Consider the following 25,432-nt stretch of genomic DNA (forward strand, 5'->3'; position numbering starts at 1 on the left):
GTGGAGGGATGGGTGTTTGATTATGGTATGACTGAAACTCAAATCATGAAAGTTTTCTCGCTATCCCATGGTGATTCAATAAAAAAAATGTTTCCTATGTAAAGGCATTTCTACTCTGCTTATGTGTGCAAATTTCTTTACTTGGATTAAAATCTGCTCTAACAAGTTGTTTTATAATTGCCTCTTTTATAAAGACCCTATCTGCAAATAACTACATTCTGAGGTGCAGGGATGCAGGAATGTGGGGAGGCGGGGATGCTGCTGGGCGGCCTCCCCGGGGCATCCCGCCCCGCCCCCGTCTGCCTCCCGGGCTCCAACGTCACAGGCGCGGGGCAGGACCTGGGCCGGGGCCAAGCTGACAGCCGCAGAGGCACCGCGCCAACAGCCGGCGGCGGGGCGCGCTCATAATCCGGCAGGGGGCGCAGCCGCTCAGCATTTCGCCCGCTGCCAGGGGCAATGCGAAAGCCGGCCGCAGGGGATCATTCCCGGGTTCACGGGCAGCGGGGGCAACCACTTCCCAGGCGAGGCACCGGGGCTCAGCCGGCTCGCTGAGGGGCGACCGAAAGGCAGCCCTTGGGCTCCCGGATACACGTGAGTGCTGGGGCAAGTCCAGGACAAAGCGCTGGCTGGTCCCTTATCGATCACCCCCGCGCCAGGGGGCGTAGGTACGCTTGGTCCAGCAGCCAGCCCCCAACGCCTTCGGGAGCCCGGCAGCGGCCGCCAGTCGCAATGACTTCACAACCGAGACCCGGAGGACCGCTCTTCCCCTCCAGGACGGGTGGGCAGCGTGAACTCCTCACAAAGTCTCGTGGGCCGGCCCCTCCTGGCCACGCCCCCGTCGCCACCCCTTTTCCCTTCTGGACCTATCCAAGGAGGCGTGTGGCACGGGGAGGCGGGGCCTCGCGGAGGGTCGACCCGCCCCGCCTTTCGAGCGGGCAGGCACGGAAGCCGGCCGCAAGGGGGAGGGGCACGGAAGCGATCCGAGCTCCTATTGGCCGGGCGGAGCGCGGGAGAGGCGGGCCGAGCCGGCCGGGGGCTGCGATAGGCGGGGCGCGCTTGAGTGGCGGCCAGGGCCCCTGCGCTGGAAGCCAGGGCGTGTTCGCGCGGAAAGGGACTCGGCCCCGCAGGGGTAGGTCTTAAAGCGCGGCCCAGGTGGCCTCCGGGCGGTCGCGGGAAGGCGGCCAAGGCAGCCCGGGCCGCAGCGCCCCCGGCCCCGGTTCCCCTTAAACACGTCAGCCCGGCCCGCGAGTCTGCAACCCGGCCGGAGGCTTAGGGCGCACGCCCCAAAGGTTCCGCCCCGAACCCGGGGCTCTGCAGATGGGCCATAGCCCCTGCACCCCGGGGAGCCTCAGCCGCCTGCTCTGGGCGCGCGGCTACAGAGACACACTGGCACCCAGTGGGACGTGTGTGTCTGTGTGTGTGTGTGTGTGTGTGTGTAAAGAGTTCAGTATTGTTGCAGGATGGTAGCTTGCCAGACTGCATGGTGAAGCACCCTGGGGGAGAGGGGTGTGTGTGTATGCGTGTGCATACGCGTTCGTCTGTGCACAATGGAAAGTTCAGGATTGGGTGTGTGTGTGTGTGTGTGTGTGTGTGTGTGTGTGTGTGTGTATGTGTGCACGTATGCACAATGAAAAGAGTTCAGAATGGTTGCAGGATGGCAGTTGCAGAGTTGAATGGTGAAGCACCCCAAGGAGAGGGGTGTGTGGGTGTGTGTGTGTACGTGCGTGTACACGTATACACAATGGAAAGAGTTCAGGATTGTTGCAGGATGGCAGTTTGCAGGATTGCATGGTGAAGCATCCTGGGGAGAGGGGTGTGTGTGTGTGTGTGTGTGCATGTGCGTGTGTGCACAATGGAAAGAGTTCTGAATTATTGCAGGATGGCACTTTGCAGGGTTGTATGGTGATGCACTCCGGGGAGAGTGGTGTGTGTGTGTGCACAATGGAAAGAGTTCAGGATTGTGTGTGTGTGTGCACGTATGCACAAAGGAAAGAGGTCAGGATGTTTGCAGGATTGCATGGTGCAGCGCCCTGGGGAGGTGTGTATGTACGTGCGCGTGCACACATGCACAATGGAAAAAGTTCGGGCGGTTTGCAGGATTGCGTGATGCAGCACCCCAGGGAGAGGTGTGTATGTGTGTTTGTACACATGTCCACAATGGGAAGAGTTCAGGATTGGGGTGTGTGTGTGTGTGTGTGTGTGTGTGTGTGTGCATGTATGCAGAATGGAAAGATTTCAAGACTGTTGCAGGATGGCAGTTTGCAGGTTTGCATGGTACAGAGCCCCAGAGAGGTGTGTGTTTGTATGTGTGTGTGTATGCACAATGGAAAGTTCAGGAATGGTGTGTGTGCGTGTGTGTGTGTGTGTGTGTGTGTGTGTGCACAATGGAAAGGGTTCAGGATTGTCCCGAGATGGCAGTTTGCAGGATTGCATGGTGAAGCGCTGTGGGGAGAGGGGGTGTGTCTTTGTGTGTGTGTTTGTGTGTGCACGTATGCACAATGGAATGAGTTCAGGATTGCTGCAGATGGGCAGTTTGCAGGGTTGCATGGTGCAGCACCGCTGGGAGAGGGTTATATCGATTATATAGATGCAACCTCGCCCCGGCCAGGCCTGGAGGTCAGGGGCCGCTGTTTCAAATCTGCTAAAGCATCAACGTTGCTATCCAGACAGTAACATGGAGCTTGAGGACAGCGGCCCCCACCGACCCTGGTGCTGTTGGCAAACTGGGATGCATTCCATGGGGATCCTCGGGAATTCGGATCTCTGCAGATGTTACTTGTTTTGGCATCTGGAATTGTGATCTCAGCAGATGTTTCTCTACCCTCTCTCCACCCCCCAAAGTTCCGTAAAAATCTAGGGAAAATAATAAAATAAGAACGGGGGGGGGTGGCAAATACCTTGGGCCTTATTCGTGTTTCCAGTCAAGGAATAAAGATATATGATGTGTTGTTTGTGTGGTATCTGTGTGTCTGTGTATGTCGGTGTAAGACATGTGTGTCAGTGTCACTATGTATTTGGCTGTGTGTCTATATATCAGTTGTCACTCTGTGCATGTGGCTGTGTGTCTGTTTATCTATGTCTGTCTATATTTCTGTGTGTGTTCATGTGTCTGTAAGAATGTGTCAATGTATGTTTGTTTCTCTGTGTGTCTGTGTACATGTTTGTGTATGCGCATATGTCGATGTATCTGTAAATGACTGTGTGTGTGGATATGTGTGGCGCATGAGTGTGTTATTGTGTGTGTTTATCTCAGTGTGTCTTGTGATTATGCCTATTTATATATCTGTGGCTCTGTGTGTCAGTATATATGTTAGTGTGCATTTTGATGGTGTCTCTCTATATCTGTCTCTGTGTGCATGTGTCAGTATATATGTCTGTGTGTTTCTGTGTGTCTGTGTGTATATTTCTCTGTGTGACTGTGTGTGCCCACATGTCTCTGTATTGTCTGTGGGTCTACATGTTGAAATGTTTCTGTGTATGACTGTGTGACTCTCAGTTTGTGTAAGTCTGTGTCTGCATGTTCATGTCTGTGTATATGTATGTCTCTGTGTGCATATGTTTGTGTCTGTGTGCATATGTGTCAGTGCATGTGTCTGTGTGTACACACCTGTCTCTATGGTCATTTTTCTGTGTGTGGCTATAAATATGTCTGTGTGTCTGTGTATATGTCTGTGCTTGCAATTTTGTGTCTGTGTCTCCGTGTATCTATCTATGTCTCTGTGTTGATATGTCTATGTGTGGTATATGTCTGTTATCTGTGTGTATACTTATAAATGTATGTTTGTGTTTACCTGTGTATACTCTCTGCATATGTCTGTGCTGGACACATGTTTGTATTTTGTATATGGGTATATATCTGTGTTGACTGTGAATATCTGTATTTGTGTACATGTGTGTGTGTCTTGTATATATGTGTGTTTCTGAGTGTCTGTGTATATATCTGAGTATGTGTGTTCACATGTGTTTCTGTGTACATGTCTGTCTCTGTGTGCATATTTTTCTTGCATCTGTGTTTGCATGTTTTTGTGTGTTTACATGTATATGTCTGTGTTTCTATGTGTATAAATATCTGTGTATTTGTGTGTGGAGGTGTCTATGTATGTCTATGAGAGTCTACGTGTGTGTATATTTCTTTTGTGTGTGCATGCTTACATGCCTGTGTTTCTGTGTGTTTTTCTATGTTTCTATATGAATGTGTCTGTGTATATGTCAGTGTATATGTATCTATGTGTATGCATTTGTGTATATGCAGGTGTATATCTGTGTGTTTGTGCATCTGTCTCTGTGTACATTGTATCTACCTGTGCATGCTGTATATATGTCTGTGTCATTGTGTGTGCATGTGTGTCTACCTCTGTGAGTGTCTATATATTTGGGTGTCTGTGAGCATGTGTATTGTATATGTCAGTGTATACGTATTTTGGCGTATGGATATGTGTGTAACTGTCATGTGTATGTCTATGTGTACATGGGTGTCTCTGTCTGTAAATATGTCTGTGTTTGTGTGCATGTCTCTGTGTGTCTGCATGTGTGTTCATCTGTGTATATGTCTGTATGTGTATGTGTATCTATGTGTGCACCTATGTGTGTCTCTGGATGTTGATATATTTATAATTTTGCGTCTGTGAATACATCTTTTATGTTTCTGTGTGCGCATTTGTGTGTCTGTGTGTGACTGTGCATATGTATGTGACTGCATATGTCTCTGTGTGGATGTGTGTGTTTCTGTCTACATATTTCTGTGTGTGAGCAAATGTGTCTGTGTATATGTCTGTATGTGTATGTTTAGTTGTGTGCTTCTGTGTGACTTTGTATTTGTGTGTAAGCATGTGTGTCTACGTATGTGTGTATATTTGTGTGTCTGTGTATATATCTGGGTGCATGTGTCTATATTTCTGTGGATATGTCTGTGTTTCTATGTGTGCATATGAGTTCGTATGTATATATGTCTTTGTATACCTGTGTGTGCAAATGTGTCTGTGTATATGTCTATGTGTTCATGTGTGTATCTGGAAATGTTCCCATGTGTTTGTGTACACATGTTGCATTTCTGTGCATGTGCATTTGTATATAAGTCTGTGTGTGTTGGTGTAACTGTATGCATGTGTTTATGTGTGTCTCTGTGTTTATGTGTGCCTCTCTGTGTGCCTGTGTTTGTATATAGGTCTGTGCGTTCACGTGTCTCTGAATATGAGTGTGTGCATCAGTGTTTCTGAGTGTTTTTGTGTATATGACTGTGTTTCTGTGTATATGCATGGGTATGTATCTTTGTATATATCTTCTGTGTCTGTGTGTTCATGTGGGTACATGTTAGTGTATCTGTGTGTCTCTGTGTATGTGCATGTGTATGTATCTGTGTAAATGTGTGTATCATGTGTGCATGTCTGAGTGTATATGCCTATGTGTCTGTGTGTTTATGTGTTTAGTGTATCTGTATGTCTGTGTGCATCTCTATGTCTCTATGTGTATCTCTGTGCACATGTGTATCTGTGTATATCTCTGTGTTTGTATGTCTGTGTTGCAGGTGTGCATATGTGTATTTGTGTGTACATGTATGTTTATCTACATATGTCTGTGTGTCTCTGTGGTGCATGCTTGTGTCTATGTATGTCTCTGTGTATATATGCCTATGTTGTGTTGTACATGTGTGTGTATTTGAGAGTACATGTGTTGTTCAGTGTATATGCCTTATGTGGGTCTGTATGTTTGTGGGAGTCTATTTGCACGTTAGTGTGTCCATGTTTGTGTGAGTCTGTGTATATGTCCTGTGTGAGTGCATATTGGTTTGTGTGTGTCTGTGTATATGTCTATTTATATGTCTCTGTGTGAATGTGTGTGTCTATGGACATACCTGTGTCTGTGTATCTGTTTGTGTCTCTGTTGTCATTGTGTGTACATACTTGTGTGTCGGTTTATATGTTGGTGTATCTGTATGTCTGTGTATCTATGTGTGTATCTATGTCTCTATGACTGTTTTGTGTCTTGTGTATAAATGTGGGTGTATTTATGAGTAAATGTTTGTGTGGATACTAGCATATGTCTCTGTGTATATGGTTCTGTCTGTGTATACGTCTCTGTGTGTCTGCATATCTATATGTCTCGGTGTGTGCATTGTGTGTCTATATCTGTTTGTGTGTCTCTGTATATATTACTGTGTCTGTATGTGCGTGTGTTTTTCCGTATATGTTTCTGTGTGTCTCTTGTGTGTATGTGGGTGTGTACCTGTGTATATATCTCAGTGTGTATTTCTGTGTGCAAATCTGTATGTATATACGTTTGAATTGTGTGCAAGAGTATGTCTGTGTATATTTGTGTCTCTGTTGTGCATGTGTCCACCTTTATATATCTGATTGTGAATATGTGTGATTCTGTGTGTGCATGTGTGTCTGACCATATGTGAGTATCCAGTGTATGTGTCTGTGTTCTGTGTGTGCAGATGTATTTGTGTCTCTGTGTATATCTGTGTGTGCGTGTGTTTGTGTCTATATATATTTGTCTTTATGCATAAATGTGTTGTGTGTCTATGTTGTATGTTTGTCTGTATACATCTTTGTGTCTGTGTAATACTGTGTTTCTGTATGTTTTATCTTCTGTGTGCATGTGTGTCCACATGTGTGTATATGCCTGTGTCTGTGTTGTATATATGAGCATGTGTGTATCTGTGGGTATATATCTGTGTATTTATGTCTGTGTGAATGTGTGTCTGAGCATATGCCCATATATGTCTTTTGTGTGCTTGTGTCTGTGTGTATGTATTTGTGTGTCTGTGTGTACATGTCTGTGTATGTTTATGTGCTCATGCATTGTGTCTTTGTATATATCTGTGTGTATATATGTGTGTATATGTGCATTTCTTTATGTTTGTATGTGTCTTGTGTCCTTGTGGATGCCTCTTTGTATATGTCTGAGTCTCTCTGTGTGCACCTGTATATGCGTTTGTGTATATCTCTGTGTGTCTGTGATCATGTCTATGTGTCTATGTATATATCTACGTGCCTATGTGTCTCTGTTTATATAAGTGAGTGTCCCTGTGTGTGTGTTGTCTGTGAATATCTTATTTTTGTGTGTCTAACTATATGTCTGTGCATATGGGTGTACTGTTGATGTGGGCAGTTTGTGTCGCTGAATGAATGTATAAGTGTGTATAAATATCTGTGTGTATCTGCATATGTCTGTGTGTTCATATAAATATCTGTGTCTGTGTTCCTTTGTGTACATCTGTAGGTCTTTGTATGTGTGTGTCTGTGTAAATGTCAGTGTGTGTGCCTATGTTTCTATGGTTTCTATGGTTAGCTCTGTCTGTGTTTCAGTGTATATGTCTGTGTGTCTGTACGTCAGTGTGCACATATATCCGCATATGTCTGTGTTATATATCTGTTTCTCTGTGTCTGTGTCTGTCTCTCTGTATATGCGCATGTGTGTGAGTTTATGTAGACATCTTTGTTGTGTTTGTGCATGTGTGGGTGTGTCTGTGTGTGACTGTGAATGTGTATATGTTTGTGCCTGTGTATGTCTGTGTGTCTCTGTGAATGTGTCTATGTTTGTGCCAGTGTATGTCTGTGTGTATTTGTGTGTGTGCGTATCTGCATTGTGTATATACCGTGTGTGACTGTGTGTATTTGTCTATATGTATGTGTCTGTTTATGTCTGTGTATGTCTGGGTGAGCGTGTGTGTGCACTGTGTGTGTTTCTATATATGTCTGTATTGTTTCTCTGTGCTCATGTATTTTACATGGAAGTCTGTGTCTCTGGATGTGTGTGGGGAATGTTTTTCTGTGTATATGTCTGTGTGACTACCTGTTTGTGTGTCTGTGTACATAAGTGTACGAGTCTGTGAGTGTGTCTGTGTGCACTTGTGTATTTATAACTTTGAATGTCTAGAAGTATGTGTGTTGATGTGTGTGTCTGAGTGTCGGAGATTCTGTATTTATGTCGGTGTAAGTGTATGTACATGACTGTGTGCATGTCTGTGTCTCTTTGCGTGCACGCATGCTCCGGGTGTGTCTGAGGATGTCTGTGTCTCTGTGTGTGAGCGTGTCTGTATGTGACTGTGTCTGTGTCTATAACCAATTGTGTCTACCTTATGTCTATTCGTGTCTGTTTGGGCATAGGTTGTATGTGTATACATTTATGTGTGTCTATGTGTGATTGTGTCTGGGCGTGTTATGTATATATTATGTGTCTCTTTGTATCTGTGTACATGTTTGATTGTGTTGTGTGTCTGTGTATGTCACTGTGTGTATGTGTCTGTGTGTATATATGTCTTTATGTCTGTGTGCATGTGTATACGCCTGTTTGTGTCTTTGTGTTGCACTAGATGTATCCTGTGAATGTTTGTGTATCTATCTCTGTGTATATTTGTGTGTATATGTGTGTCTATATGTGCATGTGTGAGCCTGTCTGTACATCTGTATGTCTTCGTGTGCACAGGTAGATCAGCGTCTATATCTGTGTATGTATCTGTCTGCGTTTGTGTAAATGTCTGTTTGTGTATCTTCGTGTGTCTATTTACATGTCTGAGTGTGTCTGTGTGTATATATGTATCTGTGTATATTTCTGTGTGCACATTTCTGGCCCCTCTCCTCCAGGCCTTTCTTACACTCGGCCACCAGGCTGCTCTTGCTCATCTGCAGCTCGTCCACCAGGGCCAGCAGCCCCAGCTTGGCGACCTGCAGCGCGTCCTTCTCCGCACAGACCCTCTTGAGTTCCTGCTGCACCGCCCTGCCCTCCTTGAGCACTTTCTCTTTCTCCGCATCGCGGGCTTCTTGGCTGAGCCACTGCTGCTGTCAGAGCTTCTCCGTGGTGCGCCTGGCCTCAATGATCTTCTCTTTGTCTAAGAGAATCGCTTGGTTCATCAGCCAGAGCTTCCTCTGCTCTTCCCGCAGCGAAGAGTTTTTGGCCTCCGCTTCTGTGAGCTTCAATAGCAGCGACCCTCTCTCTGACTTCAGAGAGAGCTTCTCCTTCGCCAGCAATTGATTCTCTGACCTCAGGGCCCTGCGATCATCCCACATCAGCAAAATTTCCTCTTTGGCTGAGGTTAATAAGTAAGTTAATGACTACAGAAACAAAAAGCAGGGAAGAATGGAAACAAGACTGAGAACAAGCAGGCACAAGCAAGCCAAGCACTTCATGTGGCCTAAATACCAGAAATGAAAATCTCAGAGTAGTCTTAACTGCGCAAGTGCGCGCGCGCGCGCACACACACACACACACACACACGCACGCACGCACGCACGCACGCAGGATTGAGAGGCTCTAACACAGTTAGCTTCACAGGGTCAACATACTGACCTGCCTATTTGGGGGATGGGGGCCCCACACCTGGTGGTGTTCAGGTCTCGCTCAGGATTTTGTGCTCAGGGATCACTGCTGGCAGGGCCGGAGGACCATACGGGATGCTGGGGATCAATCCCCGGTTGACCGAGTACAAGGCAGCACTACCCATTCTACTATCAGCCTATTTTATTTTTTAAAAGCCGTCTGAAATTATTTCTGACAGCTCCCTGGAAGATTTACGTACAGTTGGATCAGAGGGGTTCCGAACCCAGGAGGCAAGCTCTGCTGGGGGATCCCAGGATGGCCCCCAGATACCGGCACTCTCTGCGGAAAACTCCGACGCCGTGCCCAGCAGGGGCAGGCTGGCCGCTCTGCTAAGCGTTAACAGTGCAAGAGTCAAAGCTGAATGGTGGGGCTGGAGCGATAGCCCAGTGGGAAGGGCGTTTGCCTTGCATGTGGCAGACCCAGGTTGGATTCCCAGCATCCCACTGGGTACCCCGAGCACCGCCAGGAGTAATTTCTGAGTGCAGGGCCAGGAGGAAGCCCTGAACATCTCCGGGTATAACACCCCCCCCCCCACTAAATAATAAAACTGAATAGTTCTAAACATGCCCACAAAAGGTTTGTCTTGAAACACTCGTTCTTTATCCGGCAGCTATGCAGAGGGAAGAAGACAAGGGCTGGAAGCGGCAGAGGGGGAGCCTGCCGTGAGTGGCCGACCTGGGTTCCACCCCAGCACCCCATTATGACCCGGCAGCTGTGCCAGGAGTGACCCCTGAGCAGCCCCAGGAGGGGCCCTAAGACAAAACAGAGAAACTTCTCTCCATGTGACACAGGTCAGCTGTCCTTCCTCAGATGGGGACTATTTCCGCTACCTGGGACTGGCCGTGCCACAAGCAACCCACCACCTTTTCTTCACAAATCACACAAAAAAGTGGGTGACGCTGCGACCATCCTATTGAGCAGCTGACTTGAGGGTCCATGAAGGAGCCTGAGAGATCTCAGAGAGGGCCTCAGACAGAATTCTGGGAGGGTGACTCGCGGTTGCAGGCATCACCACAGAACCTTCCGGAAAAGCAGCCCGACACACCCACTTCTCCTGCAGGCGTAGTTCATCATTCATTCTCGTCAGCTGTGACGAGTTTTCCCCGGACATTTTCACGATGTCCGCGATGTCGTTTTCCACCTTGGCCTTTGCCTTCGTCGACTGCTCTTCTCGCACATCTCTCTCTTTGAATTTGGCCTCCATATCTGAGGGGAGGGGAGGAGGGGGCGAGGGAGGGAGGGAGGGAGGGAAGGAGGGAGAGGGACAGAGGGAGAGAGAAAGTCAGGGAGAGATGCAGGGAGGGTAGGGGGGGAGAACAGCGTTGGGGTGTCGTAGGCAACAAAGCGTTCCCTGCGCTTCTGTCCCAGGCCTCCCTCCGAGGACGTTTCACTCTCTGGCCCCTGAAAACTGCTCGAACCGAGCAGCAGCCAGTGAAACCAAGGACAACTCACAAGACGGGGAAGAAACACAGGCAGCGAGCAAAGGATGGGGCCAGGACGGGGGTCCGACCGTACAAGCGCCTCATAGATGGCCCTCATGAGAGAACCTGGGGCAGCATTTGACAGTCGTCCCAGGGCCACGGTGGCCGGAGTGTCACAGGGCCCCAGGAACTGATAGGGGGGGTGGGAGGGAGGGGGACTGGGACCTGCTGTGGGGGCTCCCTAAGGGAGGACAGGAGGCTGAGGAGGGGCCGTGGGAGCGTCAGTAGGGAGGCACCTCACGCCCGGGGTGACCCTGCACGACACCCGGAGATCATCTCTTACCTGTTCGACTTCCTCGCAACTTCTCCAGTTCAGAAGACAGCGCCTTAAACTGTTCTTCTTTTTGATGTAACTTATCAACAGATTCTAGTTAGGATAAAGTTAGAAGTTTAATATATTTCACGCACCATCGGGATTATTTGAGAGTCTGTCTGGCAGGCTCCATCAAATCTCACACTGGAGTTTGAGGTCACGGGGGGGGGGGGGGGGGGGGTGGCGATAAAGCATCTCTACGGGAGAAGCCCCCGGCCGAGGGCAACACCAGGAGGTTTCGGCATGGAGACGGCGGGTCTGGCGCCAGGAGGAACTCGGGGTCTTGGCTGGGGGCATCCCAAAATCTTCCCACCCGGCCAGCTCCCTGCCAGGTCACACAGCACTTTCCCAAGCACACCAGCATGTCACCACAAACAGTGATGTAGGGACTATGATGCCACCAGCAGGTCAACCTGTACCTGCGGGGAGATTGCATCAGCAGCCTGATGGTGCCTGCAGACTTCCAGATACCCCAAAATTGCTCCTGTGCCTTTGGTCAGACCCCAACAACTTGGGGTCAAGTTTACCAAGAAATTAAACAGACAAAAGTTCAGTATGTGGGAGACACACCCACAAACCACTATATAAGCTTTATAAGCTATATAAGCTCATCTATTGGCTTTATTTCAGAGACCCATACATCTCGAAACAGATCAAAAGATGCAGTTAGGGTCAGTGGCCCGGAGGTAAACGGGAACCCGTGACTGAGAGCTCCAGGCTTGCTCAGATCAGGACTGGGCCTCCTCCCACCACATTCCCAGTTTTCCAGTAGCTTGGCAGTCACACCCACAAACTGCCCCCCAGCACAATGTAATCTCATCAATGGCCAAGATCCAGAGACTATACAGTACAACTCCCGGAAGAGAATGACACAGATATTCCTGGTCATTATATTCTAGCCATAAGAAGCAATACGAAACAAATCATCTAGCATTGCCTTTTCAGCAGGTTTGAGCGCTGGTGGGACTGGTGTCAAAATATCGAATGTAACCAAAGTAGAGAGAGAGTATTGGGGAACTTGTCTGCCTGCCACACAGGCAGGAGAATGGTTGGCAGAGGCGTGGGGCTGGTGGAATACTGGGGATTTTGGTGGTGGAAAAGGTGCACTGGTGATGGGACGGGTGTTTGATGATTGTATGACCGAAACTCAAACATGAAAGCTTTGTAACTCTATCTCACATGAATCATAAAAAGGAGGGAAATATAATAATATGGAAAATAATAAAATAAAATTAACATTCAGAACAGAATTTTAAAAAAATAAGTAATGTGGAGTACATGCCCAATTAAATCAGCTCAATCAATGGCTGAATAATTAGTAGTACTCCTACATTATTAACAAAAAAAATAAATTAAAAAAAACAATGTGTATGTGTGTGATGTGTGTGTGGGGGGGGGCTTTGTGCGCGCACATGCTACGCCCAGGGTACCTCCTGGCTCTACACTCAGGGATCAGCCTGCTGGTATCAGGGATGGATACCAGCTTGGCAGTAAGCAAGGCAAGTGCCTGGCCTGCTCGCATCTCTGGGAATGAACTTTAAGTCAAAGAGGAAAGAGCCGGAGCAAGTCAGCTGCGGGAAACGAGCGGGCAGAGCCCTGAGCGTGGCCCCCCAGAGTCCCGCCCCGGCACAGCCACCTGGTGGCCCGCACCCACCTTGCATGTTTTTCTGAACAGAGGCTGACTCTTCTGAAGCCTCTGCGACTTTTCTTTCTAGAGAAACAGAATCAGATATTCAGACCAGGTGGTTGCAAAGCAGCTTCCAATCAACAACATGGGAGACACTCCATTTTGTGATGCTGTTCATGGAAATGAACTTGCACTCCAAACGTAGATATTGGGGGCTGAAGGGCTGGCACAGGGTCCAGATGCCCGAGTCCAGCCAGCCGGTTAGACCCTGAGCCAGGAGTACCACCGAGTTAGGGGGGAGCCCCAATAAACACGGTGAACATCTGGGGGCTGGGAGAGAGCACTGGGTAAGGCCACTTGGCCCTGCTTGAATCGCGGCACTAACAGGAATATCCTGAGCACAAAGCCAGGAGTCGCCTCCAAGGACTGACACGCATGCCACTAGTCCCCCACCACTACAACCAAATAAAAAAATATATATATATATATATATATATATATACACACACACACCAGGGCCAGAGCAATAGCCCAGCGGGGAGGGTGTTTGTCTTGCACAAGGCTGACCCGCCTTTGATCCCTAGCATCCCATAGCGGATGCACCGTCAGTAGTAATTCCTGAGTGCAGAGCCAGGAGTGACCCCTGAACATCCCCAACTGTGACAAAAAAAGACAAAAAACAACAAGAACTACAACAAGAACAAAAAAACCCAGAAAACAAAAATAATCCACCCCAAACTCAGCTATCAATGCCCAGTGTGTATCTGCCTGGCAAACATGAGTGAGTTGTGCAAGTATGTATGTACTTGCTTGCATGTCCAAGGACATGTATGAGTCTGCACATGCACAGAAGCCCATGTGTGTATACTGGGGTGTGTGCATGGCTGTGGACACACGTGTGTACACATGTTCTCGACCACACACAGATAGAATGTGATGCCGCTTGTGCTTGGCCCATGCTTCCCCAGCAAGGACGCTTCCCTTGGAATCCTCCTGCAGGTTCTGAAAGGCTCCTAAGTGCTCAGTCCCGGGTCCTGACAGGATCCAGTCAGCACTGTCTCAGCAGAAAGGCCCGGCTCACCCAGGCCCAGAGACAGAGTGACAGGACAGCGGGAAGGGCATTTGCCTTGCACATGGCTGACCCAGGTTCAATCCCCAGATCCCATTGGGTCCCCAAAACTCCACCAGGAGTAATTCCTGTGTGCAGAGCTGGGAGTAACGTCTGAGCATCACCAGGTGTGACCCCAAAAGCCAAAAACAAAAACAAAAACAACGAGATGCTTTAGGTGTTTTGCTTTGTATGTATTCAACCCAGGTTCAATCCCCACCATTCCACGTGGTCCCCTGAGGGCCACCAGGAATGATTCTTGAGTACAGAGCCAGGAGAAAGTCTCAGCACAGCTGAATACAAGAAAACCCAAGACACAAACCAAAAAAACAAATACAAACAAAAAAATACTAAAAAGAAAACACACTTTGATCCAGTGCAGGAAGGTGTCTGGAAGGTTCCAGAAAAGCGGCCTTCCCAGCGAATGTCTCTCACCCCCCTCCCCTTGCTGTGAGCCCCCAGTGCTCCCAGCTGGCAGGGGAGACAGAGCTGAGGGGGCAGGGGGCGCTTCTGAGGGGAGCAAGGAGCCCGGCACTCCGGGAGCATCGCTGGCCGGTCACTGATCAGGGAGAGGCAGAGGGCATAGCGGAGACAGAGCAGCGCACCTACCTTTGCTGCCCCAACGGGGGCTCGCGCAGCCCCTGGGGTTTCCAGCTGACACGCTCGTGAGCCTCAGAGGCCACAGGGCCGAGCTCGCCTGAGGAGGCTTCGCTGTACCCTCAGCAAGGTAAAGATCAGCGTCCGGCTCCCCTGGTACTCACCAAACTCCGAAGCTCTTTCTCCAAAGCCTCGTTCATTTGGCTGGCGGAGAGACGGTACAAAGGGCTGGAGTACACACCAGGTCCGAGGTAGAACTGCAGCACCACTGGGCGTGCCTGAGATCGATCCACAAGCTGAAAAGACCCAGTACTGCTGGGCGGGAGGACCCCAGAGCCGAGAGCATGGCTTGGCGAGGAAGAAGGAAGTAAGCAAGGGAGGAGGGAGGCTAAGGATAGGAAGGAGGGAGGGAAGAAACAGGGAAGAAAGGGAAAGGGATGGGAGGGAGGGAAGAAAAGATTCTCTTTTTTTTTTTTTTTGGCCCGCTCGAGCTAATTGATGAACAACGGGAAGACAGTGACAATGACAGTGACCCTATGGGATGCTGGAGATCGAACTCACGTAGGCCGTGTGCAAGGCAAATGCCCTTCCCACTGTACTATCACTCTGGCCCCCAAGATTTACTTTCTTGTAATTTCTTGTCTGTGACTTTAAAAGTCTGAGGGGTTTCAATATGAAATTTAAATTGAAGAACCTCTAATCCACTAGACAGCAGTCACCAGAACTTGACGTTGGTTACATCTTGATGTGAACAAGTGGGTCAACTATCCCCTGCTGTGTCCTAGGAATTGATTCCGTTTGTTTGTGGAATGCCAGCTAAGGAGTCCTGAGTCCTGAGAGGAACTCCCGGGGGTCTCTGGGTCCTTCTGTTATGTCTGTCAGTCCTGTCTACAAATCCCACAGCCCTTCCATCTTGGCCAACAGAGAAGTTTCTCCAACAAAGCTCCCAGCGCCGGGGGGGGGGGGGGGGGGGGGGCGTCCCTGCCACCACAATCCTATAGGAGGAAATGGGCATTTCTCAGGGCTCCTTGGTGAGAACTGCAGCTCGCGCGGCTTGGCTCAGAACCACTGTCTTGTCCTTCCCCAAGGTCAGGGCTACTGATGTGGGCAAGTAGACAGGGAAAGGCCCTTTGCAGTGAAACACAATTTCATGGAAGAAGAATTCTAGGAAGGACCCACCTTGTGGATACAGAAAGCAAAGGCCTGATAAGACCATCCGCAGACACTCAGGATATAGGCCTCCCCATGAAATTCCTCTTTTTGGACCTCCCTGGTAACCCCTCTTGAGATGTGTCCTTTCATGCTTTCGCCTCTCTCTCTCTCTCTCTCTCTCTCTCTCTCTCTCTCTCTCTCTCTCTCTCTCTCCCCCTCCACACCTAAAAATCCTCCAAATAAAATTTGTTTTACTACTTGTCTACTCCTGAAATTCCTTTCTGTGAGGCGAGACAAGAACCCAGTAACCCTGGGTCCTGGGTGGCAGAGGCGGGTGGGGAGAAAGTGACCATCTTTCTCCTCCCCGCTTCACATAAGTCACCCGTGGGGCCCACCGACATCAGATGGCGGCCACGAAGGGACAGGCAGTGAAGAAGTCCACGAGGAAGGAGGTAATCATTGGAAAATCTGCTGTGGAGGTTGAAAGAATCCATATTAGGGCATCAAATTTTTGTGTACTTCAGCTAACTTGCAACATTGCTTTCTGTAAAACTGCTTGGCTGCTTTGCACCTGGGGGAGAGGGGACTTGGAAAGTGAACAGGGCATAACTTCTTTCTAAACCAAGTGTGACAGGATTCAGGTGTATTTACTGTTCCTGAAATGTATTGTCTCAGTAAAGCACCCTGCAGATTTGGGTAAGGATAACTCAGGATGCGGGTGGTTGGGGGAAATTGCCCTTTCCTGGAATGTATTGTCTCACTAAAGCACCCTGCAGACTTGGGTAACTCAAGAGGATGGTCAAGGGAGATTACCTAAGGCTTAATGATTCCAGCTATAACCTTGCTTGTGCTGACAATCGATGTACATGTACGTAAATGCTGATCTTTGAATCTATAGGCTAAGGAGTGAGGTACTTTTAAATGGATTGGTTAAGAAAGTATATGTTGTTACAAATCTATTGGCTATGAAATGCGCGGGCTTTGCTGTAACGGCCAGTGAAGGCCTATATAAGATCCCCTTTGAGGAAGTTCGGGGCTCTCTCAGCCACTGCCCATTTTTGGGGTATGCTGCGGAGCCCCAGCATGCTGGTCTAAATAAACCCTGTTTTTACTCCTGCAGGAATTGTGTCTATCTGGTCTCTCCGCGCCTCCCAGGGCTAGGGAACTCCCGATCCCAACACTTTCAGATATATATAGAAATGATACATTGTTCTACATCTTTGGTTTCTTTTATCTTCCTAGACATACATATTTATTAAGATTTAATTAGTTATGTCACTGTGTAATCTTAAGGTATTCGAAATGTTGACCTCTATGGAGACATCTTTAAAATGGACCTGGGAGTCATTATAGAGTAACTGCATATCCATATAAAAATATTTGGACAAGGCCAAAAAGCAATTATTTCAACAAACCATCAAGCAAACAATACAGGACTCATCCAAATTATTAGAAGTAATTATTATGGAATTTTAGCTGGAGGGTAGAATTGTTCATCTTTTCTATAGAATTGGTAACCAATTGTGTACAGTCAAAAATAAAGCTTATTAATACTAAACAACTCTATAATCACTTGCCCTATCATTATCTTACCATAAAGCCCCTAGATTTTATCCATCCTTGGGAACACATTTTAAGTTTTCCATCTGAAATTAGGTTTTCCAAACTGTATAATTCTTTGATCCCAAATAAATGCACCTTGTCTTTTTAATGGCCTCCTGAATTTCTTGACCAACAGGTTACAGGATGATTTAATATGTATATGCATACATACTGTGACATAATTATTACAATAAACTTTGCCATCTCGTATTATTTCTGGTGAAAACATTAAAACCTACTTGCTTAGTAACTTTCAAATATGTAATATAAGTAAAGGTAAAGTAAAGTAAAGGCCCTCCTGTTGATCATCGATTTGCTCAAGCAGGCCCAGTAACGTCTCCATTGGAGACTTTGTTGTTACTGTGTTTGGCATATCGAATACGTCACAGGGAGCTTGCCAGACTCTGCTGTGCGGGCGAGATACTCTCGGTAGCTTGCCAGGCTCTCCGAGAGGGGCGGAGGAATCGAACTCAGGTCGGCCATGTTGGCTGCGTGCAAGGCAAATGCTCTACCGCTGTGATAAATAAAGATGAAAGACACTTGCCCAACTGGCAAGCACTGTCCTCCAGTTGTTCATCAATTTTGCTCGAGCGGGCCCAGTAATGTCTCCATTTTGAGACTTGCTGTTATTGTGTTTGGCATATTGAATACGTCACAGGTAGCGTGCCAGGCTTTGCTGAGCGGGCGAGATATTCTCGGTAGCTTGCCGGGCTCTCCAAGAGGGGAGGAGGAATCGAACCTGGGAGGCCGAACTGGCTGCGTGCAAGGCAAACGCCCTACCGCTGTGCTATCACTCAGCCCACCTGGCAAGCAGGCATATTAAAAATAATATGTTCACTGCCATCTGTGTCAGGGAAATCCACAAGAGAATAGCAATGAGATATTATCTGACACCCTGGCACATATCAAGAGAACTTAAAGACATCCATGGCTGGCAGGAATGTGGTAAAAAATAACCCCTTTTTCACTGTGAGCTGGGAATGTTGTCTGGTTCAGTCTCTCCAGACAACAGGATGGAGACTTAAAAAATAAACAACTTGGGGGTATGGTGCCGCCAGCAGGTCAATCTGTACCTGGGAGGCAAGTGCATCAGCAGCCTGATGGCACCTTTAGACTTCCAGATACCCCAAAATTGCTGCTGTGCTTTTGGCCAGACCCCCAAAGACTTGGGGCAAAGTTTACTAAGAAAGTAAACGGCCAAAAGTTAGGTATGTGGGAGACACACCCACAAACCACCTCCAGCTTAGCTGTATCACTGGAGGCATAGTCTCTCTGGTTTCTGATCGAAATGCTTAAATCTGTCCAGATTTAATTGTCAAAATTTCGGAATTTCAAACTCACACAGCCACTACGGCAGCCGTGTGACATCATAGGTTATTCATAACCAGCAATAGAAAACAAATTGTCTAATGTTGGGGTAAAATCTCAAATAATAATGGTAGGTCTGGTGTCAAAATAGAGAATGTAATCAAAGTAGAGAGAGAGTAATTTGGAAATCATCTGCCCCACAGGTAGAGTGGGTGTGGGATGGGGGTATACTGGGGTTTTTGGTGGTGGAGTATGGGCACTGGTGAAGGTACCGGTGTTTCATTGTATGATCTAGACTTAAACCCAAAAGCTTTGTAACTACTCTCATGGTGATTCAATAAATAAAATTATAAAAAAAAATGGGAAAAAAAAGTTAGGTGGAGTTCATGCCCAATTCAATCAGCCTAATCAGTGGCTGAATAAATAGCAGTACTCCTACATAAAAATAAATAAATAAGTAAATAAATAAATAAACAACTTAATAATAGAGAAGGGAAGATAGTGCAAGGGCTTAAGCTGCTTGCCTTGCATGTGGCCAACCCAGGTTCAACCCCTGGCACCACAAATAAACATTGACCTGGGTAGCTCCTGAGTAGAGAGCCAGGAATACCTCTTGTGCACTGCTTAGAATGGCTCGATCCAATACACACACAATAACAAAAAAAGATTTTAACTAAGAATAGAGTTTTTAAAAGGCTCAAAGATTATACTTCTTGGCATCCATTTCAAGAGCATAAAAATCATTAATTCGAAAAATAATTATGCACACCTATGTTCATTGCAGCACTAGGTACAATAGCTAAAATATACAAATAACCATCCAATGACAGATGGATTAAAAATTTATTGTATGTATACACAGACTACCAGGCAGCTATAAGAAAAGATGTGATCAGATTGCTGCAACTTGCCTGGAATTGGAAGGCATCCTGTTAAATGAAGTTAAGTCATAGGAAGAAGAATAAATACCATGTGTCTCATTTATCTGTGTTATACAGAGAAATAAAATAAGGGAATAGACATATTGAATAGGAGCAAATTCTAGGCCCTTGAAGAACTGGGATTATCAGACACTGGATAGGGGAGGAAAGGGAGAGACATGGGGTCACATGTGGACAGTAATGGGAGTTCCTAGGCACTTTGACCATAGTGGAAATGCAGAAACTCTGCACATAAAAATTATGGGAGAGGAAGAGAAGGACAACATGGAGGGCAGGATCCACAGATCCCGAAGGAAAAAAAAAAAAAACAGGTTCCAAAAAGAGCCGAGATCATCGGGAAGCCCCAGATGGGGTAGGTACCGCATCCCGCCTCCCCCAGATGGAACCCCGGTGACCAGAAGCCTCTACAACCACAGCTCGAGTATGCGGGAACTAGGACTTTTCCTCAAAACCGCGCGGCCGCTTATGCGGCCGCGCGACATCTCTCTATATACAAAGTGATCCATATATACAAAGTAAACCACCCAACGTTTCTCTCTGAAAATCATAGTTAAGTTTGGAGCATGGCCATAGCCCCAGAAACACAAGGACTTAATGCAGAACCCAGCAGCTTGGAGCAGAAAAGTGAACGGACTATGCGTTAATCCAGGCCATCATGACTGTCCAGAGGGGAAAGGGTGCTGCCCCATTCGCCCTCTCCTCTCTGGAAAGAAAGATGGCGGCCACATGGGAGCCTTGTGGACAGCAGGCATGAGCCGGGGGAGTGGGGGCAACTAAAACCTCATGGGAAGGGGGGCGTTCCGGTCCATCCTTCACACCCTACCGAGGTCACCAGTTGCCCCCACAATCGGCTCTCCAGCAGGGCCACAGCCCCAGAAGCACAAGGACTTAATGCAGAACCCAGCAGGTTGGAGCAGAAAAGTGAAAGGACTATGCGTTAATCCAGGCCATCAAGTCTGCCAGAGGGGAAAGGGGGTTGCCCCATTTGCCCTCTCTTCTCTGGAAAGAAGGATGGCGGCCGCATGGGAGCCTTGTGGACAGCAGGTATGAGCCGGGGTTGTGGGGGCAACTAAAACCTCATGGGAAGGGGGGCGTTCCAGTCCGTCCTTCACGCCCTACCGAGGTCACCAGTTGCCCCCCACGAGTGGCTCTCCAGCACGGCCACAGCCCCAGAAGCACAAGGACTTAATGCAGAACCCAACAGCTTGGAGCAGAAAAGTGAAAGGACTATGCGTTAATCCAGGCCATCATGTCTGCCCGGAGGGGAAAGGGTGTTGGTCCCTTCCGCCCTCCTCCCTCTGGAAAGAAAGATGGCGGCCACATGGGAGTCTTGTGGACAGCAGGTATGAGCCGGGGGTGTGGGGGCGACTGAAACCTCATGGGAAGGGGGGCGTTCCGGTCCATCCTTCACGCCCTACCGAGGTCACCAGTTGCCCCCCGCGAGCGGCTCTCCAGCACGGCCACGGCCCCAGAAGCACAAGGACTTAATGCAGAACCCGGCAGCTTGGAGCAGAAAAGTGAACGGACTATGCGTTAATCCAGGCCATCAGGTCTGTCTAGAGGGGAAAGGGTGTTGCCCCAGTCGCCTTCTCCTCTCTGGAAAGAAAGATGGCGGCCCCATGGGAGCCTTGTGGACAGCAGGTATGAGCTGGGGTTGTGGGGGCGACTAAAACCTCATGGGAAGGGGGGCGTTTCGGTCCGCCCTTCACGCCCTACTGAGGCCACCAGTTGCCCCCCACTAGCGGCTCTCCACCACGGCCACATATCCAGAGCACAGAAATCAATTTCTTAACTATCTGACTTTCAGTAGAAATACTTCCAGGGTCAATAAGTAAAATAGCAGAAATCCAAAACCAACATATAATTCTTGAACACAGCTGTAGAAAGCAAATCACTTCACAATGCTTTTTCAGCATGTCTGATTTGGGGGGGGGGGGGGTAAACTCTAAATAAGAGTCGTGAATCTTTTATTGAAACAATGAATCTAATCAAAGCAGATAGAGTGCTAACTAGAATTCATCTGCCCCACAGGAACTGGGAGGGGTGGGGGGTGGGGTTTTATTGGGGTTCTTCATGGTAAAAAATAAGTTTTGGTAAAGGGAAATGTGTTTGATATTTGCATGACTGAGACCTAAACCTGAAAGCTTTGTAACCTTTCCCACGGTGATTCAATAAATAAATAAATTAATTAATTAAAAAAAATTTTGAAAAAATTATGGGGGAGGGGGAGTTAATGCAATTATAAACCATGTTACCTAAACTACGTAAATAAAGTGTGCCTGTGTGTATAAATACATAGAGTATCAGTAACTACATTCAGTATTAAAATCTCTATCACTAAGATAGAATCACTCCTGCCTTCTGAAATTCCATCAGCAAACCAAAATTTGACAGCTTTTTTGTCCTGTAAATACTCTGCTAGACAAGAAATAACAGTATATTTAGTCAACCAATCTTCAAATTTAAAGTCAGAGCTGGAGAGATAATACCAAGGGCAGTCCACTTGTTCTACATGTGACTAACTCGAGTTCATGCCCCACCACCCAATATGGTCCCCTGGAGCCATGCCAGGAGTGATACTAGAGCACAGAGCCAGGAGTGAGCTCTATGCTCCTCTGGGTGTGGCCCATAACTCAAACTTCAAGTCAATGCTGGACCTTCTCACCCTAAGGGTTACTATTAGATAATTTCTATTTATCTCGTCATTATTTTCTTTGTCCTACAAATGTTTCTTTGCACACAATTTTATAGTTCTGTAAGACTACTAATGGTAGAAATTATTAGTGTGTGTCATTTAAGTTGTTTTTTACTTTTTTTTGCTATATAAAAGGAGAGTTGATACTAGATAGGAAAAAGAAAAATAACTTTTGTAGTAAACTTTTAATCTCACACTACCTAGTGTCTTGTGCTTAAAAAAATAGATCCTGGCATCTTAAATTACAGAATTATGGAAATGGACTACATCCAGGGCAGTAAATTCTACCAAATTTGGCACCTACTCTACCAAATTGGACTCCCTGTTTAACGTTTTTAGGTTTTTTCCTGTTATTTTATGGAGTTCTCATTTAGTTCTTGTGAGCTCAATTACCTTAGGTTTGACCCTGTCCCCATGAATCCATTATTTCACTCATCCTAAGTGTATATTACCACTTTTCATGACATTGAAATTTGCAATCCCTGATATTTGGTTTTACATAAATTGGGTTTGATTTATAAAAGATTAGAAAGTATAGAATTCCTAACATTGTTTCCATTTACTATTAAGGCACCACAAGCAAGCACTTAAGGAAACTGTTTATTCATAGGTCTAGATTTATTTATCTTTAATCTATGAAATAATGGCAAAAGGGACCGGAGCGATAGTACAGTGGGTAGGGCATTTGCCTTGCACACGGCTGACCCGAGTTCAATCCCTGGCATCCCATATGGATCCCCAAGCATCGCCAGGAGTAATTCCTGAGCGCAAAGCCCGGAGTAACCTCTGAGCATCTCTGGGTTGACCCAAAAAGTAAAAAAAAATAAATAAAAGGATGGCTAGAAAAGAAAGAGGAATTCAATATTCAATAAGGACTATATTTAGAAATGTGTGTTTGCCACTTCAATGAGAGGATTTTTTTTTTCCGTATATTTTGGGCCACACCCAGTGATGCTCAGGAGTTACTCCTGGTTCTGCTCTCAGGAATTACTCCTGGTGGTACTTGGGGAACCATATGGTGGAATGCCAGGGATCAAATCCAGGTCTGCCATGTGCAAGGCAAAGGCCTTATCTGCTGTTCTGCTGTACGAGATCTCTCTGGCCCCAAGGGAGATTTTTCATCTTTTACAGAACACAGCAACAAAAGCAAAGGTAGGAAGAAGAGAGTTTAAGAACTATAGATTATAGTTTATAAGATAGAGCTTCTCCTATTGGTTACCTGTACCTTACAAGTTGCATTAGAATGATCACTAATAAAATTTTTCAAAAAGGGCCCAAAATATAACTTTGGGGTTGTTTGTTTACGGGTGCTCAGGGCTTACTCCTGGCTCTAAACTCAGAGATCACTTCTAGTGGGGTTCAAGCAACCATATGGGGTGTCAGTGATGGAACCCAGGGTCAGAAGCAAGCAAGAAAAATGCCCTACTCTCTGTATTCTCTCTTTCTCTCTTTTAACACCCCCCCCCACCCGGAATATAACTTTGGGGCCATTAAAAAGTGGAAGTTAAAGAAACATTTCATCCCCACAGCAAGTCCTAAAGGAGAGGATCCCCCAAAGGATCACAAGGATTTTAGTACTAAGTTAAGATGGAAGCAGGCTGCATTCCTCTATTATATAAAGGAACAGCCACAACAATAACCAAAGGAGGCCACAATAGGAAGTACTGTCACTGTCCTCCCGCTCTTCATCAATTTGCTCCAGCGGGCCCAGGAACATCTCTATTGTGAGACTTTGTGTTACTGTCTTTGGCATATTGGATACTCTCGGTAGCTTGCCAGGCTCTCCGAGAGGGGCGGAGGGATCAAACCTGGCTCAGCTGGGCTGGCTGTGTGCAAGGCAAACGCCCTACCACTGTGCTATCTCTCCAGCCCTACATCCACCTGAATATCCACCTGGAATCCACGTAGAGTCAAGTTCATAGGTGTGCTCACACACATATGGGATTCTGTCCACATTTTTCAGGAGTTTGTCTTTTCCGCAAACTTGTCTTATATACCAAGTTATTAAGCAGATCATTAGTTGTATTAGTTAAGGGACTTTTAGTTTTCTCCTTACCCAAACTAATGAAAGATGATTCTTGGCTCTACAACGCTATTTTTTTTTAAATAAAAAAGTAGGGAAGAATTGATAGTACACGAGGTAGAGTGTTTGCCTTGCACACTGCCCACCCAGTGAAGATCTGTGACATCACATATGGTCCCTTGAAGCACCGCTAGGAATGATCCCTGAGCACGGCCATGCAAAACAAAATCCCAAAACAAAAAATAATAAAAGCAACGACCAGGCATGTTTTTAAGGCATATTATAGTGCTGAGCAAAATCCATGGATCCCGTTCATCAAGCACATGGTCAAGAAGCACCTACTGGTGGTGCAAAGTTAGCAAGAGGCATTTTTTTAAAATTTGAAGACTGAAAATCTTATTTCAGTACGGTACTCTCTAGTGTAACTACTTTAGACACGTTTCTTCCTTCCTGCGTTACACCTACAAAATGCAGTTAATAACCCAACGTCCTTTTTACAAGTAAATGACATACTTTGTGCAATCGTGTCAAGGAGCTTCTGGATTTATTGAGCACTTAATGAAAGCCGGGGAGAAGTGCTTTTTTTTTGCCCTCCAGCTAAATGTGGTTGACTTCACTCACTTTACAACTCAGTGTTTACTAATGAGAATCTAAAAACGACTTGATAGGACGGGACAAAAAGAGCTCAATCCCCCTGTCTTCTTTGGGAGGCCATCCCCGTCACTCCTCAAACTACAGGAAGCCCTTGGAAGAAACGGAAACTTGTTCATTTGTCTTAAACCTTCGCAGGAAAAGAGATGCACATCGCCCTCGCCACCTATGAGCCCTTGCCTACCGAGACAACGGAAAGGCGACAGAGTACCCGGCTAGCCCTCGAGCCCTGAGTGGCCGAGGCGCTTGGTGGCGCTCAGGATGGAGCGGGTCCAGGTGGCCACTAACCCTTGCGGGCGGGTCGCGCTTTTAACGCAGGAGCAATGTGGACGAAGGAGTAGTCTATCCTCAAAAAAAAAGGGGGGGGGGTGGACCGCGCAGGGGAGGACACAAGGGCCAGCGGGATCGATCCCCCGTTCACCCAGGTCGGCCCTCGGGCTCGTCGTCACCTCCAGTGGGCCAGGCCAGCGCAGCCGCATCACGAATGACGCGCGGCCACTTTCCCACGTCTCTTCCCGCCCCCTAGAGGCCGGGCCGGCGGCGACGCACACGCGCAGTTCCGCTTCCGGGTGCCGCGCCGCGCTCCCCACAATGCCGTGCGGCTGCGACCTGT

The 25,432-nt window shown here is 47.3% G+C and overlaps 1 protein-coding gene across 1 annotated transcript; it reads right to left on the reverse strand.

The window, feature by feature from the left end:
• Positions 1–319: 319 nt before the first annotated feature.
• LOC130021141 (transcriptional regulatory protein AlgP-like) lies at positions 320–25,298 on the reverse strand. Its single transcript, XM_056111960.1, has 6 exons — positions 25,241–25,298; positions 11,086–11,169; positions 10,248–10,527; positions 9,592–9,650; positions 925–1,250; positions 320–598 (listed from the first exon to the last, which is right to left on the reverse strand). The coding sequence occupies exons 1-6, from the start codon at positions 25,296–25,298 to the stop codon at positions 320–322; spliced, it is 1,086 nt and encodes a 361-aa protein (XP_055967935.1).
• Between the last annotated feature and the right edge of the window lie 134 nt (positions 25,299–25,432).

Source organism: Sorex fumeus, unplaced genomic scaffold, assembly GCF_029834395.1.
Source record: "Sorex fumeus unplaced genomic scaffold, SorFum_2.1 ptg000014l, whole genome shotgun sequence".
Taxonomy (NCBI): Eukaryota; Metazoa; Chordata; class Mammalia; order Eulipotyphla; family Soricidae; genus Sorex; species Sorex fumeus.

Excerpts from the sequence above, each read along its gene's own strand:
- LOC130021141 (XM_056111960.1), bottom strand. The coding sequence starts at position 25,298 with ATGCGGCTGCGCTGGCCTGGCCCACTGGAGGTGACGACGAGCCCGAGG. Across the intron at positions 11,170-25,240 it reads GAGCCCGAGGGCCGACCTGG|AATCTGTTGATAAGTTACAT; the intron begins GTGAACGGGGGA and ends TATCCTAACTAG. Across the intron at positions 10,528-11,085 it reads GTTGCGAGGAAGTCGAACAG|ATATGGAGGCCAAATTCAAA; the intron begins GTAAGAGATGAT and ends CCCTCCCCTCAG.